Genomic DNA, 20,067 nt, shown 5'->3' on the forward strand with positions numbered 1-20,067 from the left:
CTTCTGCATAGTGGTGGTACATGCTGCAGGGCATGACACTTGCATTGTGTTTTACTGAGCAGTCAACCTGCTCATGCAAGTACAAGTACTTCCATACCAGTGCAAACACCTTGTCCTTGAGGTGGGGGAAGAAACCTTCAGGAATCATATAGACCAGGGGTAGACAAACTAAGGCCCGGGGGCCGGATGCGGCCCAATCGCCTTCTAAATCTGGCCCACGGACGGTCCGGGAATCAGCGTGTTTTTACAGAGTAGAATGTATCCTTCTATTTAAAATGCATCTCTGGGTTATTTGTGGGTCCTGCCTGGTGTTTTTACATGAGTAGAATGTGTGCTTTTATTTAAAATGCATCTGTGGGTTATTTGTGGGGCATAGGAATTTGTTCATTCCCCACCCCCAAAAAATATAGTCCGGGCCATCTTTAAGTTGGCATAATAGTTCTATTATGTTCCTGCGCTGTCCATGGGAGATTGTTCCAGAATTTCACATCAGATTTCCATCAGACATTTATATTTTATTTTCTAGCCTTTTATGTAGAATCATAGAATCATAGAGTTGGAAGAGACAACAAGGGCCATCCAGTCCAACCCCCTGCCAAGCAGGAAACACCATCAAAGCATTCTTGATATATGCCTGTCAAGCCTCTGCTTAAAGACCTCCAAAGAAGGAGACTCCACCACACTCCTTGGCAGTAAATTCCACTGTCGAACAACTCTTACTGTCAGGAAGTTCTTCCTAATGTTTAGGTGGAAGCTTCTTTCTTGTAGTTTGAATCAATTGCTCCGTGTCCGCGTCTCTGGAGCAGCTGAAAACAACCTTTCACCCTCCTCTATATGACATCATTTTATATATTTGAACATGGCTATCATATCACCCCTTAACCTTCTCTTCTCCAGGCTAAACATGCCCAGCTCCCTAAGCCGTTCCTCATAAGGCATTGTTTCCAAGCCTTTGACCATTTTGGTTGCCCTCTTCTGGACACATTCCTCCAGGTGAGGTCTGACCAGAGCAGAATACAGTGGTATTATTACTTTCCTTGATCTAGACGCTATACTCCTATTGATGCAGCCCAGAATTGCATTGGCTTTTTAAGCTGCTGCATCACACTGTTGACTCATGTCAAGTTTGTGGTCTACCAGAACTCCTAGATCCTTTTCACATGTACTGCTCTCAAGCCAGGTGTCACCCATCCTGTATTTGTGCCTTTCATTTTTTTTTGTAAAGCAAGGGCTTATCTGGAATTCTCAAACAGAAGAACAAGAATGATGACCAAGTTTCCTAGAAAGCTTGCCCACCACTACCAGTTCCCCCAGTAAAATTAAACGGCATGGTATTTTACAGCACACACAGTTTTTGTGGGATGATGGCAAGAAATCATGGCTCAGTATCCCAGGTGACCTGAGAACATCTCAGGATATTGTCCCAGCCCCAGAATGCCCAGCAACACAGAGGGGTCCTCAGCAAATAAGCTAATATGTGACAGCGTTCTAAAGGAGAGAAAAAAGGGTTAAGAGACTGTTCCTTGACAAGAGCATACACACACTTGGATAAAATTTACTACGGGGTTCATATCTCTTTTAACTACAGTCCATTAACACTGTTTGCCTTCAGATGCTTAGATATGTTTAAGAACATCAGCAATTGAAAGGCGTGCCTATATGGTTTCCCTACATGAAGGCAGGTCTAGATTTAAGGACACACAAACTAATCCCCCAGATCTGCTCTGTCCTGGCAGGAATGTCTTATGTAACTGATCTTTCAATGTTAGCACACTAGAACCAGGCAGCACTTTCTCCTTTCAAGCAGCAATACAATTCACTCAAAAAGCAAAATCAATATATGATCCCACCACCCTGCAATTTCCCCCTCTCAGTAGCTATTTTGCATCCCAATCTATTTAACCTCTGCCTTGTGCTAAAAGGAGAGAAAAATAATAAAACATGCCAGTCACTTGAAAAAAATGTTTGCTATCAGTTATACCACAATTTGGGTGTTTTTCAAATATCTTTTCATGGAATATCTTCCTGGAAGGACAGATCGTGAAGCTGAGGCTCCAATACTTTGGCCACCTCATGAGAAGAGAGGAATCCTTGGAAAAGACCTTGATGTTGGGAAAGATTGAGGGCACTAGGAGAAGGGGACGACAGAGGAAAAGATGGTTGGACAGTGTTCTCGAAGCTACGAACATGAGTTTGACCAAACTGCGGGAGGCAGTGCAAGACAGGAGTGCCTGGCGTGCTATGGTCCATGGGGTCACGAAGAGTCGGACACGACTAAACGACTAAACAACAACAACATCTTCCTGACAGTAAGAGCTGTTCGGCAGTGGAATTTGCTACCAAGGAGTGTGGTGGAGTCTCCTTCTTTGGAGGTCATTAAGCAGATGCTTGACAAGCATATGTCAAGAATGCTTTGATGGTGTTCCTGCTTAGCAGGGGGTTGGACTGGATGGCCCTTGTGGTCTCTTCCAACTCTATGATTCTATGATTCTATCTCACAAAAAATTAAAAGATCAAATTATTTTAAAGATACATCTGGGGGGATCACATTCAGAAAAAATAACAGAACAGCAATGGAACAGAATCAATTTGGGACTGAAGTAAAAACATCTGGCACAAAATTTGTGGAGCAGGAGAAGAGAGGAAGAAGTTTGATATCTTTTCCCCATAACGAGTCTAGGAAATATGGGGGGACATAAATCAAACCGTTTTATTCCTAGCTATTCTCTAACATAGTTGAAAATGTGTACTTGTTTTTCTAAGTTGCCTATTGGCACAGAGTGTCCCTGAGAAAGAGGTCCCTGAGACCTCTTACTAGGTCAAGTGATAGGTTGACTAGAACAGGGCAGGGTAGTCTTACTGATGCTCTTAAAGCACTTCACATACATTGCATCCAGAATTGTTAACTATAGCAAGATGCCATGTTCTCCTTGACATGCCCCACTTCAAGTTTCTCTCCACCACACCCTCTCTGCAGAAGCTTAGGCACACTTTTTAAAGTAGTATATCATCGTACGGTGCAAAGCCTGCAACACTGGTTGCCACTGGAATGGAAACACATGAAATGAAGAAGTCACTACCACACAGGGAAATACACCTAAATGTGAAAGAAGGGGAGCGAGAACTCAACAGAGCTGCCATTTTCAGAGGGAGCATTATGCTGAGTGTAAGGTGTTGTTCTATCTTAACACAAACCATTATCATTATCCCCTTATTGTTGGGGGAGGGGATTATGATGGTTCACAAAAAACTGTGTCTTCCTGCAACAGCTACATGCTGGCAAGAACTGGAAGTCAGGTAGCCAATGGCATACCGTACCTGCAAAAGCAGCCACATTATTCTACGGTACTTCATGGTATTCTTTTAAAAAGTATCCTGTTTTTACAGGATGCTTTAAAACCTAAACATCAGTGCTTCCTTAAAAAAGTATCAGGGAGAAGAAATGGAGTCTGGTTTAGTAAGTTGTCTGCAGAATGAAAAGTCTACTAGAAATTTTAAGGTGCTAACTTTCATTGAACAATCACAGGAAAGCAAGAGATAGAAAAATAGCATTCCTGCCCCCATTGTTGCATCCTACATTAAGGTGAACGCTGTAACATATTGCACCTCTGCTCACAAAACTAAATTGCTTACAGTGGTTTTTCAAACTTTCCACCTTCAGAGAACATTTCCCACATCTTTGCTGAGGAACTTCTGCTGGACAGGCGGCCTCATGAAATTCCTTTAGAGGATTCTGGGCCAGGTTCTAAAACACATGCTTGGCTTACACTTGCCAAATCAATCACGCCTCGCCATCAGCCCACTTGAACTGCGACTGTGTCCGTCTTCTGTAGGCGACACACATTTCAGGGAGGATTTCCAAACATTACTGATTTTCTCGTTCAGGAACCCCCCAGTTTCTCTGGGCAGAATTTCAAAAAACAATACCTTGAAGACTGCTAGGTACATACAGTATGCTTTTTAAGCCTTAAAAAAATCATTTTCAATACCAATAAGAAAGGTTTCTAGCTCTCAGTACAAATGACAAAAGCCTGAGAACACATGGGGAAATGCTTAGTAAAGGTTGGGAGAGGACATGGCTACCAGCAAGTTTTCCAATATCATTAGATGGTGGTGGCAAGAATGCAACATACAAACTTTATCTGCTTATATTAAAAAATATTGGATGGTTTGGAACTGCATATAAATGAGATCCCGGTTCCCATTCTGAAGTTGTTGCATATATACGTGGATGCTTTTAAAGCGTGTGTTAATTTTCCATGTTGAACTGTGCTATGCTATATTTATCTTACAAAAACAACACTGAAAACTGCTGCATATTCTCAGCAATAGGAGTTTCCAAAATATGGGCTCATTTTACATTCACATTTCTTATACTGGTTTCTCTCCTCATCCCTAACACAAATAAACGGAAAAAAGAACGGGAGGGGAATAATTTGAGCATACAATGACACATACACCAGTCCCAAGGATGTTTGCTTCAAGCTTTATACCACTCTGCAAAATTCACAAGCAATGTTTCCCTTTTTAGCAACTGACCTAATCGGTGAGAAATAGCAAGCAAAATGTGTACTTTTGTCATCAGACAACATTAATCAGTATTAATAACCATCTACACGACATATGATTCCCCAAAACTGAAGCTTAATTTTATTTCTTTTAAACAATATTATGCTATAGCAGCAAAGCCAGGAAAAGAACAACATTTGGTTCTTTATCAAGCTATTTGCTGAAAGGACAAGAGTTCCTCCATCCAGAGCTGCACAACTAGCCCAGCTGTTCAACTACGGCTTCCCCAATGTCTTCAGTGCAAGCCTGGCCTACAAGCTTCCTACAAGCCTGGCCACATTCCTGCTCACTTTCACAAGCAACCTACACTGCTGTAGGCACAATATGCCTACAACATATTGTGCACAATGCACATGGGAGACAGTGCTAAACCATACAACCTGAATTCATTTGATATTATGGACTCTAATCCCTATCACTCCTGACTACTGCCTGTGGCTTATGGGAGTGCAATTTCAAAACATCTGGGAAGGCACCATGTTGTTGTTTCAGCCCTTACCTCTAGTAAAAGTATTTCTCAAACCCAGGTCACACATCACAGGAAGCCATGGTTAATGGCTCCCTGTGAGCAAGCAGGGTACATGGTGCCCAGTCACTCCGCTTGTTGCTCCTTTGGCACAAGGCGGCATAACAAGCCATGAAGCCTGGATTGCTGTTATGTCCAAACTAGGATCATCATTTGTTTATCCCTAACAACCATGATCAGGAAGCCAAGAATAAACCATGATTTAATGATAACTGTTTGTCAGGGAGAAACAAACCATGACCTCCAATTTGGATGCAAGGACAACCAACACAAATGCTACTGGGGAGGAGCAAAGTGGGAGCAATTGGGCAGTACATGCTAGCATGCTGCTCGTTCATGGTAAGCAATTAACCATGTGTGAACTGGGCCACTGCCAATGTCAATCAGACACACACACACACCCAATAAATTGCAGGAAACTGAACTGAAATAGTTCAGGCTTGCCAATATTTAAAAAATGCAAAATACAACGAGACAATACGGTCTGTTGCTTTAACATTAATGTATTCATTAATCTGGACCCAGGTGGCGCTGTGGTTAAACCACTGAGCCTAGGGCTTGCTGATCAGAAGGTCGGCGGTTCGAATCCCTGTGACGGGGTGAGCTCCCGTTGCTTGGTCCCAGCTCCTGCCAACCTAGCAGTTCGAAAGCACGTCAAAATGCAAGTAGATAAATAGGAACCACTACAGCGGGAAGGTAAACGGCGTATCCATGTGCTGCTCTGGTTTGCCAGAAGTGGCTTTGTCATGCTGGCCACATGACCTGGAAGCTATACGCCGGCTCCCTCGGCCAATAATGCGAGATGAGCGCGCAACCCCAGAGTCGGTCACGACTGGACCTAATGGTCAGGGGTCCCTTTACCTTTATTCATTAATCTAGATGCAGAAAGAATAAATGCACCTGCTTTTCTTTTAAAGAGATAACGGAACTTGGGTCTGGAAGACATGGTGTCCCAATCCCACATCAACCCCATGTATTTACTGGGAAGTCTCAGCTAGCTCCAACTGTTTCATTGCTGTTTCACATGAGACAAAATGTGTAAACTCTATACATACTTGCAGTGCCAGTGGAAAGACCCCAAGTGTGGAGTCCCGCAAGGTGCAATCCTTTCCCCGATGCTTTTCAATATCTTTATGTGCCCCCTCACCCAGATTGTCCGGAGTTTGGGGCTGGGTTGTCATCAATATGCTGATGTCACCCAGATTTATCTGTTGATGGATGGCCGTCCTGCCTCGGCCCCGGACACACTGACCAAGTGCTTGGAAGCTGTGGCTGGATGGCTACGTGGGAGTTGGCTCAAGCTAAATCCTTGGAAGACAGAGGTCCTCTGGTTGGGTCGGGATGACATGGGGTGGGGGGTGGGGGCAACTTCCATCTTTTGCTGGGGCTCAATTAGTGTCAGCCCCTTCTGTCAAGAGCTTGGGTGTAACCTTGGATGCCTCCCTTTCCATGGAGGCGCAGGTTGCAACCACAGCCAAGGTGACATTTTTCCATCTCCGCCACATTAAGCAGTTGGTCCCCTACTTTTCTCAGCCTGACCTGGCCAGTGATCAATGCGATGGTCACCTCTAGGCTTGATTATTGTAACTCGTTCTACGCGGGGCTGCCCTTGAAACTGACCTAGAAACTCCAGCAGGTGCAGAATGCCGCGGCGAGATTCCTTACGGGGTCCTCACCATGAGACCACATTCATCCAGTGCTTTACCAGCTGCACTGGCTCCCGGTGGGGTACAGGGTCAGGTTTAAGGTGCTGGTTTTGACCTTTAAAGCCTTATGCGGCTTAGGACCCTCGTACCTACGGGACGACCTCTCCTGGTATGCCCCGCAGAGGACATTAAGGTCCACAAATAATAACTTACTGGAGATCCCGAGTCACAAGGTGGTTAGACTGGCCTCGACCAGGACCAGGGCCTTCTCAGTACTAGCCCCGACCTGGTAGAACGCTCTCTCTCAGGAGACTAGGGCCCAGCGGGAGTTGTCATCTTTTCGTAGGACCTGCAAGACGGAGCTGTTCCGCTTGGCCTTTGGAATGACTCAGTCTGACCTTGGTGTTACCCTCCCCATAGGCTTTATCCTACAAATATTTAAATGAGGTTGCACTTGTAGATTCCTAATTTTTAAATTGAATTTTAACATTGTATTTAATCTGCATTTTAATTGAATTGTTTCTTTTATGCTTGCCTTGATATTCTTGTTGTTAGCCGCCCTGAGCCCAGCCTTGACTGGGAAGGGCAGGGTATAAATAAAATTATTATTATTATTATTATTATTATTATTATTATTATTATTATCTGACATCTAATGTGAAGATGACACAGGGATCTATTTTTACATACTCAAGGCAAGTGAACTTTCAAAATAAAGCTGATCTTCCCACTACCAATAGTGTGTATACCCAGGCTAAAAAGGGCTTGTGACAAAAGCCACCCAACTCTTAGGCTGAAGCTGACATTTAGAAACTGAATTTATTCCAAATTTATATTCCACTCTTCCTTCCCCAAAGTTGGCAGTTCACAATAAAATTATGTAAAAGCAATTCAAAACTACACAACATCACAGACAGCTGTTATAAGCAGTACTATCCTTCATAAAACCATTGGCCAAAAAAGTATTTACATGTTTGTTGAATACAGAAAAGGGGTGGTGGGGGAGAGAACTGCCTGACTTCCCTTTGGATGGAGTTCCATGGCTGGGCCTTAATTATTTCTTCCAACAGGGAGGAGCATTACCTTCAGGCAAGTTTCCCAGAAGCACATGGCTGTTCACTCTTGGAAACAAAACACATGCCTACAGGAATCATTGGCTGGGTCTGGCAAAGTCCTTATCCTCTAGCAAAAGAGATATTTTCTATTGGCAGTGAAGTGTGTATCCCATGCATCAACAAATGCACAGGGCAGCACAGTATCTGACTTCTTGACTCTCTCAACTTTTAAGATAGTTTTTAGTTCTCATGGCTGCACAAGGAAGTTGGGAAATAAGTCAGAGCAAAACAGCAAAAAGCCAGAGTAAACTTTTATAGGCAGCAACCAACTTGTCACCAGATGCATGAAGTAGACCACGGGTGTCAAACCCAAGGCCCGCGGGCCAAATCCGGCCCGCCAGACCTCATCATGTGGCCCGCGTGGCCGCCAGCCTTCACCCCCGCTGCCGCCACTAGCGCTCGGCCCACGGCCGGATCGGGCCCCGCCGCCTCCGCTAGCGGCCTACCGCCTCCTTCAGCGCTCGGCCCATGGCCGGATCGGGCCCCGCCTCCAGCGCTAGCGGCCTCTCGCCGCCTCCAACGCTCGGCCTATGGCCGGATTGGGCCCCGCCTCCAGCGCTAGCGGCCTCTCGCCGCCTCCAACGCTCGGCCTATGGCCGGATCGGGCCCCGCCTCCAGCGCTAGCGGCCTCTCGCCGCCTCCAGCGCTCGGCCTATGGCCGGATCGGGCCCCGCCTCCAGCGCTAGCGGCCTCTCGCCGCCTCCAGCGCTCGGCCTAAGGCCGGATCGAGCCCTGCCTCCGCCGCTAGCGGCCTCTCGCCGCCTCCAGTGCTCGGCCTACGGCCGGATCGGGCCCCTCCTCCACCGCTAGCGGCCTCCCGTCGCCTCCAGCGCCCGGCCTACGGCCAGATCGAGCCCTGCCTCCGCCGCTAGCGGCCTCCCGCCGCCTCTGGCACTCTGGCTACGGCCGGATTGGGCCCCTCCTCCACCGCTAGCGGCCTCCCGCCACCTCCATCGCTCGGCCTACGGCCGGATCGGGCCCCGCCTCTGCCGCTAGCGGCCTCCCGCCGCCTCTGGCACTCGGGCTATGGCCGGATCGGGCCCTGCCTCCGTCGCTAGCGGCCTCCTGCCGCCTCCATCGCTTGGCCCACGGCCGGATCGAGCCCCGCCTCCAGCGCTAGCGGCCTCCCGCCGCCGTCGCTAGCCTCCCACCAGATCGCCGCCTCCCCCACTCGGCCTAGGGCCGGATCAGGCCCCCGCCAACACCACTAACCTGCTGCCTCGCCGCCACCCGCCCGCACTCCCTGCACAAAAAGGTAATGTTGCTGTGCATGCCTTTAAAGTCTTTTTTTAAAAATAATTTTTATTGATTTTAATATAGACAAAACAGAGCAAAACATAATATATATACTCCATCCTTCTTCCCTCCCTCCCCCCACAAGTCCACTTCTGCCACCAGTAGACCCCGTGGGCATTGAGAGTCAAAGGTGGTCCATTTTAAAGCTGGGTTTGTCCTCCCCCCTCTTCCCCCCTGACCCCCCCCCGATACCTCTTTTAAAGGGTATTTTCCCTACAGATACAACCGGCCCTTTGAGGGTGACCAAAAATTCTGATGCGGCCCCCGATGAATTTGAGTTTGACACCCCTGAAGTAGACCAAGAAAGTAGGAACACAAGAGGGGTACCGAAAAAGGAACTTGTAACCAGCATGTTTATTCTGATCATAGAATCTTTCAAGGTGCAGACATGGCGCTGCCTCTTAGAAGGATAACTGATTTGGTTCTACAGTATTGTGTTGGTTCTATAACCATCTCATCTTTAATAGATACTTAAGTGCTAACCTTTCCACATATATGAAGAAGAATCTGTGGCTCTTAACCTGGCTGTTAACTTGTGGAAAAGTTTACTTTCACTAACTTATTTTTGTTAAGTGTTTATAATCCACACAATTAAGAGTAGCTAAGCACAATTTGTGCCCACAAAAGAAAGAATAATTAGTTATGTAAAGCTGCACCATACACAACCCAATTCATGTACTGTACAGTACTCAAAAACTTGATACACTGGTGAAACACAGTCGCCCTGGCAGTTTCTTTCATGCAAGGTTGGAGGATTTTTCAGTTTACAGGCAGACGGAGGAATCACAAGCAGCTATAGAAACAGCATGCAGCAAAATTCCAGAAGGAAGGCAATAAGCTAAATGCTCACCAAGAGAAGAAATGACCTTTTGCTGGTGCCCCACCACAATCACAGTCCATTTGGAAAATGCTTCACTTGCTAGTTTTAAAAAGTAATGTATTAAGAGAAAAGCAAAACTCATTGGCATCGCTATTTCCATCTATTGTAGTTGTCCTTAAACAGAGCAGTTCAAGGACATAAATAAAAATGGCACTTCCAAAGTTAAACATTTACTGGGTCTAGTTTATCAAACAGCTCATTATTTTTCATTTCCTCACAACCATTCAGATTTTCCAGGTTAGCAAGGTACTTTCCAAATGTGGAACCACCTTAGAAAAGATCAATTCAGCATTGTAATTCAGATGCGTTGTTAAATGTAAGTCAGAGAAAAGACTGAAACTCAGGGGTGGAAACACTGCATGTCATGTGCTGAACAGTACATAGGTGGTATGGTTTGTCCTTTAAGTTTTGTGATTTGAGGGTGAACTCTGGGGTGTGCCCTCTTTTAAGTTGATAACATTCTGAAAAACAGGAGACCTCATGCTTAAGGCACACTGATCCCACCCTAATCTGCTCCTGCTCTTGCCCATTCATCTTTCCAAAGTGTTAAGAGACTAGTTTCTTGGACCCCAAGAGACTATTTAAAAACAGTAATCTTGAGCAGTATTTTATGTACATTTTCCAAAAAAACTAAACAAATCACACATAGCACAAAACATTTTGTATTGAAACTGCTATTAAAACCTAGCTTTTTTGTAGAGAACTGACTTATGCAGCTGACACCTTCAGAAAACAGGTTGACAGCTGACACCTTCAGAAAACCCAAAGCTGTTGCAAACACATGACAACCAGCTGGCTGATGGACAACTCAGAAGCACTGCATAAGGACCTCAGACAGGTGAGTGGAACAAGCCACTTGTCAGGTATCTAATGTCATATTGGTCTGACTCAGTGTAAGGCAGCTTCCTTTATGTCTTCTTGGTGGCCTCTTAAAAGAACGTATTTACTGTATCATTTCAGGAAAACATGGGAGCAAGAATTTTCATCAAACCTATGACTGGACAATTAAAGAGTTAGTATACCGAATCTGGCCTCTGAGGCTCACAGCTGCTTATTCTTAGACACTTTCCCAAGTCATCCAAATTTAGTACGAGGTGCCACACATGTTCACAGATAATTGTGTACTGGCTGTACTGCAACAATGAGAGGGCCAGTTACATGTCTTGTGATCTACACTTTGGCCACCCTTGGCCATTGTGTGATCTGAGCATCTCGTAGGTAGTCTTTACCAACTCAAGAAGTTGGCCCAGGTCAACATCAATGACCACATTATAACAACTGAAAACATAAATGTTCTGAACCAGCTACTGAACCACGGCAAGCACAGCAATGTGAGTCCAACTTCTGTTATTTTTCATTCCATGTTCCATTTAATGGAAGCCAATGCAAGTTCTAATTGTAGAGGGCACAGACTGCTTCCTTCATTCTCCGCAATTCATTCTCAGCCTCTGGGAGGATTATGTTTTCAAAACATACCTTAAGCATCACACTCAACAAATGTAGATTTTCTTGATTTTTACAAAGCTGGTTAAACATTATTTGTATTCCATTATCCTGCTAACCATTACGATTGCAGAGGGTGTAAAATATTCCATTTATTTTTTTAGTTTGTTATGGTATTGTATGCTGAAAAGTGTTTTTTTTTTTTTTTAGAAAAAAGTAAAGGTAAAGGGACCCCTGACCATTAGGTTCACTTGCGGACAACTCTGGGGTTGTGGCACTCATCTCACTTTACTGGCCAAGGGAGCCCGCGTACAGCTTCCAGCTCATGTGCCCAGCATTACTAAGCCGCTTCTGGCGAACCAGAGCAGCGCACAGAAACGCCGTTTACCTTCTCACTGTAGCGGTACCTATTTATCTACTTGCACTTTGACATGCTTTTCAAACTGCTAGGTTGGCAGCAGCAGGGACCGAACAACGGGAGCTCACCCCGTCGCGGGGATTCGAACCGCCAATCTTCTGATCGGCAAGCCCTAGGCTCTGTGGTTTAACACACAGCGCCACCCGTAATTATTATAATTACAATGGTACCTCAGGTTACAGACGCTTCAGGTTACAGACGCTTCAGGTTACAGACTCCGCTAACCCAGAAATAGTACCTTGGGTTAAGAACTTTGCTTCAGGATGAGAACAGAAATCGCGCGGCGACGGCGACGGGAAGCCCCATTAGCTAAGGTGGTAGCTCAGGTTAAGAACGGACCTCCAGAACGAATTAAGTTCTTAACCAGAGGTACCACTCTATTTTTCACTGGCTTGTGTTAAAAAGACTAAAGGATAGAATAATGTTTAGTGAAAACATAAGCCAATTACAGTGTTAAAAGCTGAGATATGAAAGCTAAATGGCACCTTGAACCTAGGTTAAGGGTGCAACAACAGAATGTCTAGGCACATTTTTTATAACAAGAATACAAAAAGCTGAAAATGAATGAACTGCAGCTAAAACATTGTGTTCATTTTTCACATGCTCCGGTCTTTCCCCTGCCCACCCCCCTAATACTCTTAAGAGGGTCTCTTCTCCAGTCTTTAGAGAGTAGCTGAAGGTGGGGAGGCAGAAAAGATCCCCCTTTCCTTCCACTCTTTTAAACTGAAATCTTACCTGCAGTACTGCACCGAGCTCCGAAACTGCTCACACTAATGAAATTCCCTGTCACAAAATGTGCCTAGAACAGGCACCCCCAAACTGCGGCCCTCCAGATGTTCTGGCCTACAACTCCCATGATACTAGTTAACAGTACCAGTGGTGAGGAAAGATGGGAATCGTAGTCCAAAACATCTGGAGGGCTGAAGTTTGGGGATGCCTGGCCTAGAACAATGGGAGTTTCGAACACCGACCAATTATTATTCCATATAATTCATCCCTTCCTTTTATGGCCAAATTGCACATTTGCAATCTGGGAGTACTCTGTGTGGGTGTGGGTGTTTTTGGGTGGCAGATTCTATGTGCACCACCTCCTACCACCACATAGTTCTCTTGAACTTACAGTATTGTGTGTAATGCCCAAGTTCTGCAATCCTCCTCCATCCAAACACACATACAGACACAAGGATGATGGAAATCAGGGTATTAAATACATATGTATATGCGTACCTATGGCTCAAACATTACACTAGTGAGAGTCTGCTATATGTACAATATTTCCAGATCATAGATTAGTTGTCAATTGTCTATTTAATTTATCTATAAGAGTCTCTCAAAGTGACATAGGTAAAGGTAAACGTACCCCTGACTGTTAGGTCCAGTCGCGGACGACTCTGGGGTTGTGGCGCTCATCTCGCTCTACAGGCTGTGGGAGCCAGCGTTTGTCTGCAGACAGCTTCCGGGTCATGTGGCCAGCATGACTAAGCCGCTTCTGGCAAACCAGAGCAGCGCAGGGAAACACCGTTTACCTTCCCGCCGGAGCGGTCCCTATTTATCTACTTGCACTTTGATGTGCTTTCGAACTGCTAGGTGGGCAGGAGCTGGGACCGAGCAACGGGAGCTCACCCCGTTGTGGGGATTCAAACCGCCGACTTCCAACCGGCAAGTCCTAGGCCCTGTGGTTTACACCACAGCGCCACCCATGTCCCATCTCAAAGTGACATACAAAACATTTAATCTGCAGGGTGTGGGGTATCAGTTTAATACAAATTGTTATAGGGTGTGTTTAAAATTGGCTGGAAGCCATTAAACACAATTTCCATTTGTATGTACTGTAGGCCCTAACGGGAAACTAAGGCTACGTGCAACTTCCTGGTTTGTTTTGCCACTCATGCAAAGGGAGGAGCAACGGAATTGCATACTAAATAATAATAAACCAGGACATGGTCATGTGAATACAGTCACAGTCTTAAAACTGATTCATTTTCACCTATCAAACATTGTGTTAAAGTTTGTTTTTTGTATGTAAACGAGAATCACTGCAGCGGATATCTAACTACCATACCTAGGTTAATTATTATAACATGTAGTTATAACACATGCTATCCACATGTGGATTTCCTAGTGGACTCAGGGACTAGCAACCAGGAATTGCACATCCAACAACTTGAACTGTGCAACATGTATAGTTATTCATAAATGCTAATAATAATAATAATAATAATAATAATAATAATAATAATAATAATAATAATTTATTATTTATACCCCGCCCATCTGGCCGGGTTCCCCCAGCCACTCTGGGCGGCTTCCAAAAAAACAGAAATTCTAAAATACAGAAATCCATCAAACATTAAAAGCTTCCCTAAACAGGGCAGCCTTGAGATGCCTTCTAAAGGTCTGGTAATTGTTCTCTTTGACCTCTAGTGGGAGGGCATTCCACAGGGTGGGTGCCACTACCGAGAAGGCCCTCTGCCTGGTTCCCTGTAACTTGGCTTCTCGTAATGAGGGAACCGCCAGAAGGCCCCCGGAGCTGGACCTCAGTGTCCGGGCAGAACGATAGGGGTGGAGACGCTCCTTCAGGTATACCGGACCGAGGCCTCTAATATGACTCTACTCAGCGTTTGAAATTTAGCACCTGGCTATCGACCACTTGCAACCAAGTGAAGATGCCTGGGCGCCAATATGGTGCCACCATCTGGAGGTGCATGCCTGGGGATCCTTGGATTTTGACGGTTTTCACACATTAGCAACACATCCCGTAGAATTCAACCTCCTATATTTTATCTGCACAATCAGAATGAATTTCAGGAACCAAAAAGTTGTATTGAAAAATACGGATTTCGAGCTGTTGCCATACATTCCATTTTGGCGACTATAAACCTGGTTTAAGGAACCATTTGGCACCTAGCTTATATATCTAAGTTTCTAACACTGACTCTACTAAGCGAAAACATGGACATTAAAAGTTTGCATCACATGGAGATGCTTTTTTGCCTAGTAACTCCTAGTCTTTACTTTTGGAACAGTTACAACTCAATCTTATGAATGCTTACTTGAAAGTACCGATGTATTCAAATAGTACTTAGTCAAAAAAATGGCCATAGGATTGCAGCCTCAGCCTTCATGTAAGTGATCTTGCTAAGAGTCAACAGAAATATGCCCCTTAGCGCTAAGCAGAAGTAATTCTGCAGTATAAAAGGCACATAAGCTTAATGATGAAAGGCATTCTAAAATGCTGCTACGCTGAAGGCTCTATATAGCTGCAAACAAGTATGTTTAATAGTTATAGCAACTATTTAGTATGCATGCTTCCAAATGCTTTCACGAAGAGATACAGGAAGTTATTGATATATAACACCTGACAATGCCCACACATATATGTTCCATAGAACATATCAGAAACCATAGCTTGAAGTGAGTTTACAAAACATGGTCTATATGCCAACTATGTGTTAGCACACATAAACAAACCATATTGGAGGTAATAGAACAATAATATCAGAGGCTGTTACACCATCGAAAAAAGCTGAGTGTATGAAAAATAAAAGCAGAGAGGCACCTTTCTGACAGGTTTGCCTAGTGCTTTGGGGAAGCTCAAACCATAGTTTGGGTTCTAAACATGTCCTCCTCATAGTCAAGACTCCTACTTCCTTCAGACTTCCCTCAAAAATGCACTTCAATAACCCCATCTTCTCCAAATCCTCTATAACAACCTAATGACAGCCTAAACTTTGTCAAACAGAAGTGAATACTTCAGTCGAGGCCCTAAATAAGCCTGAACAGAGCAATACTCTTGTTAATGTCACTAAAATGGCAATCACATTTTGGGTGACATCATCAATCCTTTACATGGAGATCTACTGCTATCCCCTATTTGCCAGTGGGTTCAATGACTTGAATAAAGGGACAGAAGGCATGCTTTCATTTTATCTAGGACACAGAACTGCAAGCTTTAGCGAAAACAGGATCAATCTTGAGAAACTGGGGTGCTAGGATAAAAGCAAAACAATGCCTGGTTTATGATTCATAAAAAGACCAGTTCTGCAGTTTCCTAACACACCTTTATACGTGCAAAGCAGAGTCTATGCATTTAAGGATGTGGTGACCAATAGGGTTGGCTTGAATCTTATCAATCCCTTCCATGAGGAGCTAATACTGGGGCAATACAGAAGCTAGTTGGAAGGAGTAAGTGTACCAATGTACACAGAATATGCCAGTGGCACAATCCACAAGGAAGCTCTACTGTACAAGCTCCACTGATGTTGCTATTCATTTCAGGAATGTGCCCTAAGTTCTTAACTAAAGCAGAAACAGGGAAGCATAGACATTTGGAAAACTTTGGTGCCAGCTGGGGGGGAGGGGGGAGGGGAGACCTGAGGACATCCATGAAATGGGATATCTTGCTTTTGCAGTTAAGTGAGAGCTGCTACTGGGCAACCACAGCATCTGTTTGGGAGATCTATGTCCAGCAAGGAGTTGCTGCTTGCAAATGGGGACAAATGAAGTTAGAGGTAGCTGAAGATAGCAGTAATCTTGCAATCTCTCCCAAAGCCAATGGAGAAAAGTTAGGCAGGATATAAAGGCAGAAAACAACATTCCTTATCATCTTAAATATCACAATCCCTTGGAAACTTTGGGACTGAGGCAAAGGGGGGGGAGAACAATTAAAGGATTTTTTGTTAAAATGGCTTCAGTTTCAGTCTACCACTTACTTATACCAATTATGGTTTTGCTCAGGTATTACAAATAACTCCTCAGCCTCCTCCTAATCCAGATGCCTCTTGATAGCTAAGATAAGAACAGCATAAACAAACTTTGTCCTTCAATCCTTAAAACTCAGAGAAGCAGTGCTTCAAGGTCACTCTTGTTAGCAAAGGAAGGCCTTGCTCCAGCAACTTTTACTGCAACACCATTCCAACTATGAGGAGGGAGAAATGTAAAAAATAAAAAAGCCATGAGTGTCAGTCTTTACTCAATGCAAACAGGTAACCCATTCCAGAGTGCACTTGTTCCCCTTCTTCCAGTAAAGGATGACTGATCTCAGTGGCAGGAACATCCCAGTGACCTTCATCATCTACTTGCAACTAAGAAGAAAAGCAAAAGCCTTCTAATACTTGCCAAAAGAAAGCAGAAGTCTGCAAAGAGATGCATGTCTTTTGGTACCCATAGCAAAGTCTTTAGTAGCCTGTGGCCAAAGGAAAAACTTGTCTCGCTTAACCTAGATATGAGGCAGAAACTACAAGGGCAAGAGATTGAACCCTTTTCTGCCCCCTTTACTTTCCCACATCAACAAAATGTGGTTGCTGCAAAGGTTTTCAGATCACAGCACATGGAAACTGACTTTATGATACATGCAGTACAATACAGAATGACAGCTGCTGCTCAGAAAGATGGTGATTTAAGCAAGTAATACATTCCCCTCACTGAGGTTTTATAAACAGGGGGGGGGGAGAGATGACAGGTGAAAAAAATTGCCACAATTTACAAATGCATGGCACCTACATTAACTCTAATATGTACAGAGTAATGTATCAGTTTAAGGCCTCAGCTACTAAAGACTGAATGGTATATAAAGCAAGGGAGCAGTTAAATGCTAACTCTCCTCCCTACACCCCCACTCCTCCAAATGTGTTGCCAATGTTCTTTGTATTTCCCAAAATCAAAAGGGCATTTGAAGAACAACTCCCTTATGTTTTTCTCCTTCTATGAAAGCTTCAGTGCATTTGAACAAAGACAAATTAACAGGAGGGGAAAGGGGGGGGGGAGAGAAAGAGTTCCAGCTTTTCAACCCAGATCTTGCACAAAAGATTAGGCATCTCTGCACAAATTAATCTCTTTCCTCACACATCTCCTTTTACAGCTACAGAAGTGGGGGCAAGCGGGGGGGGGGACGGGGAGCCAGCTAAAGGGCATGCAGAAGCCAAGGAGAGCAAGGTAATGTAGGTGCTCCTCCGGAAGGTATGCAAGGAATGCAAAGGGGCCATTTTCTGAAACAGTTTCAACTTATCTGCACTCTTGGATTCTTTGTTACAGCTAGGATCACTACATAGAAAACAAAACAAAAACAATTCAAAAAACTTACCAGGGATTGCGTTTATTTTATGTGCAGTTAACTGTGCTTCCTCTGACAGAGCTAATTAAGTCATTCCTAGCCCTTCTCCACACAAACACACACAAAACCAGAGGTGGAGGAAGAGGAAACAAAGGCAGCAGGAGATGCAGGAAAAGGTCTCTGGAGTGTCCACTGTGGTACAAAACTGAACAGCTGCCCTCCCAACAAACTATTCGCCATTTTTCTTTGTCTTTCAGCTGACCCCTGCCTCAGTGAAAAACTCCCAGAGACTCCAATGAAACACTGTGCAGCCTCCTTCCACTTTAACAGTCAAAGACATTCAATCTAGCATGCTATTTGACACCAAACCTCGCCTCCGCCTGCATCTCATTGGCTAAGCCCCTTTATCTGGGAAGATCACAGAGGCTGGATTGGCTGCTCCAGTCATCACTAACCTCCTTTGTACACTTCCTGTTTTAAAGTTACCTTGAGATGCAGAACAGGGGTCAGACACGGAGACTTCAAGCTAGAAACAACTTACATAAAAGGAATTTCTGGCAAAGACACACTTTTAGCAATGAGAATAGGAAATCATAAAAAGAAAGGCAAGCCTCCCCCCCTTTTTTTTTGTCTGTACCCAGCACAGTAACATCTACATTTCTGGCCCTTTCCTTCACATTATAGTAAGAAAAACTTGGCACTTCTAATCATAGGATTTTAAAAAAACTGGTAATTAAAAAATCATTTTTTAAAAAAGCTACAATTTTCACAGCATGTCTATTGTACCCACAGGCTATCCATATAAAGCATAACTTCACAGGCATTGAAATACAGAGCAACAGCAAGCACCTAGGGTTGCTCAGAAGTAAAGGGGAGAAGAAAAACAGCGGGCACGTATCATTATTAGAGTACACAGGCACTCTTATGGCAGCAGGACTCAACAGCAGACTTGAGGTTTAGGAGTGCTGGTTCTCTTCCCACCCACCCCTCTCCTCTTGTCAAAGTGGTCTTCTGGCAAAACTAGCTGCTCATCAAGGGATTCCCTTACTGCACACAGTCATCGCAAACGCTTCCCACACATCAGCAGTTACACATCAATTGCCAGAAATGCGGCAGGTTTCCATGCCCACAACTGAGGTCAGCTTCCTGCAACTGCCAAAGACATGCCAATATAATAATTCAAAAGGCAGGTGAAATCATTTTATGCACCTACACCTGCACGCTTTTCATGAGAACGTTCAGATACTGCATAAGAACCTTGTGGCACCTTCCCTAACACAGCATAAACTGTTGTGGACTAAAACCTACTTCGTCAGATGCATTTGTCTATCTACTGAATGACCCACAGCTCCTCTAGCTTCCTAGGTTCCTTCTTCTCCCTGACACCACTCCCTCTCTCTAAGTCTAACTCGAACCCTCCTTTCCTAATACTGCCCTCTCAGGCCTGTTTTCCTAAGTTTTCCCTCTTCCCCTCTTTTTCCTTCTCCTGCCTCCCTTGATCTCTGAGTAGCTCAGACCATGGCAACAAAGCTGCGCTTCCTCCACAACCACCAAGACATCAGAGCGGGCATAGGCAAACTTGGCCCTCCAGATGTTTTGGGACTACAGCTCCCATCATCCCTAGCTAACAGGACCAGTGGTCAGGGATGATGGGAGTTGTAGTCCCAAAACATCTCTAGGGCTGAGTTTGCCTATGCCTGATTAGAGTAGCTCAACTAAACAATGTTAAGACCAACACCACCATAATCTCTTGCAACATTACAATGCTTTACCTAAATTGTAATAAAACACAGTACTTCACTGAACAAATGTACGTGGAAAGTGGCTAACCTAACAGGCAAACCTTCCTTCTATTTTGCAGACCTGGAACTGCAACCAAGTACTAAATTAACTGTGTACATCAGTTTCCAATCCAGAGGCAAAAGCAGAAGTGCTATGGTGCTTGCATTGCACAAATCCCTTCCTCCTCAAAGTCCAAGCTCTTGGATCAGGAGAACACACTGCATATGTTAGGCAAGCCTTGCAATTGGTCTTTGGGAAGAGTAAATGATTCCTTGCAATACAACATAACAATATAATAAAGCCATCCCAACTCACAGACACATGTGCAGAACCTGTTGCG

At 44.5% G+C, this 20,067-nt stretch overlaps 1 protein-coding gene across 4 annotated transcripts in view; it reads right to left on the reverse strand.

Moving 5' to 3' along the window:
• The window catches only part of NFYC (nuclear transcription factor Y subunit gamma), a 55,101-nt gene that overhangs the window by 26,416 nt on the left and 8,618 nt on the right, over nucleotides 1–20,067 (reverse strand). Inside the window, exon 1 of one of the 4 annotated variants that reach the window (XM_088672252.1) lies at nucleotides 17,976–18,278. The exons of 2 other annotated variants lie outside the window; for them this stretch is intronic. Coding sequence is in view for 1 of the 2 variants with exons in the window: in XM_088672251.1 (XP_088528377.1) it covers nucleotides 10,003–10,132 (130 nt within the window). In the remaining variant the exon portion in view is untranslated. Of the gene's footprint in view, nucleotides 1–10,002; nucleotides 10,162–17,975; nucleotides 18,279–20,067 lie in introns of those variants that run through there. One more of the 4 variants, XM_088672251.1, reaches the window with a different exon arrangement.

This window comes from Zootoca vivipara, chromosome 6, assembly GCF_965207765.1.
Source record: "Zootoca vivipara chromosome 6, rZooViv2.hap1.1, whole genome shotgun sequence".
NCBI classification, from domain to species: Eukaryota; Metazoa; Chordata; class Lepidosauria; order Squamata; family Lacertidae; genus Zootoca; species Zootoca vivipara.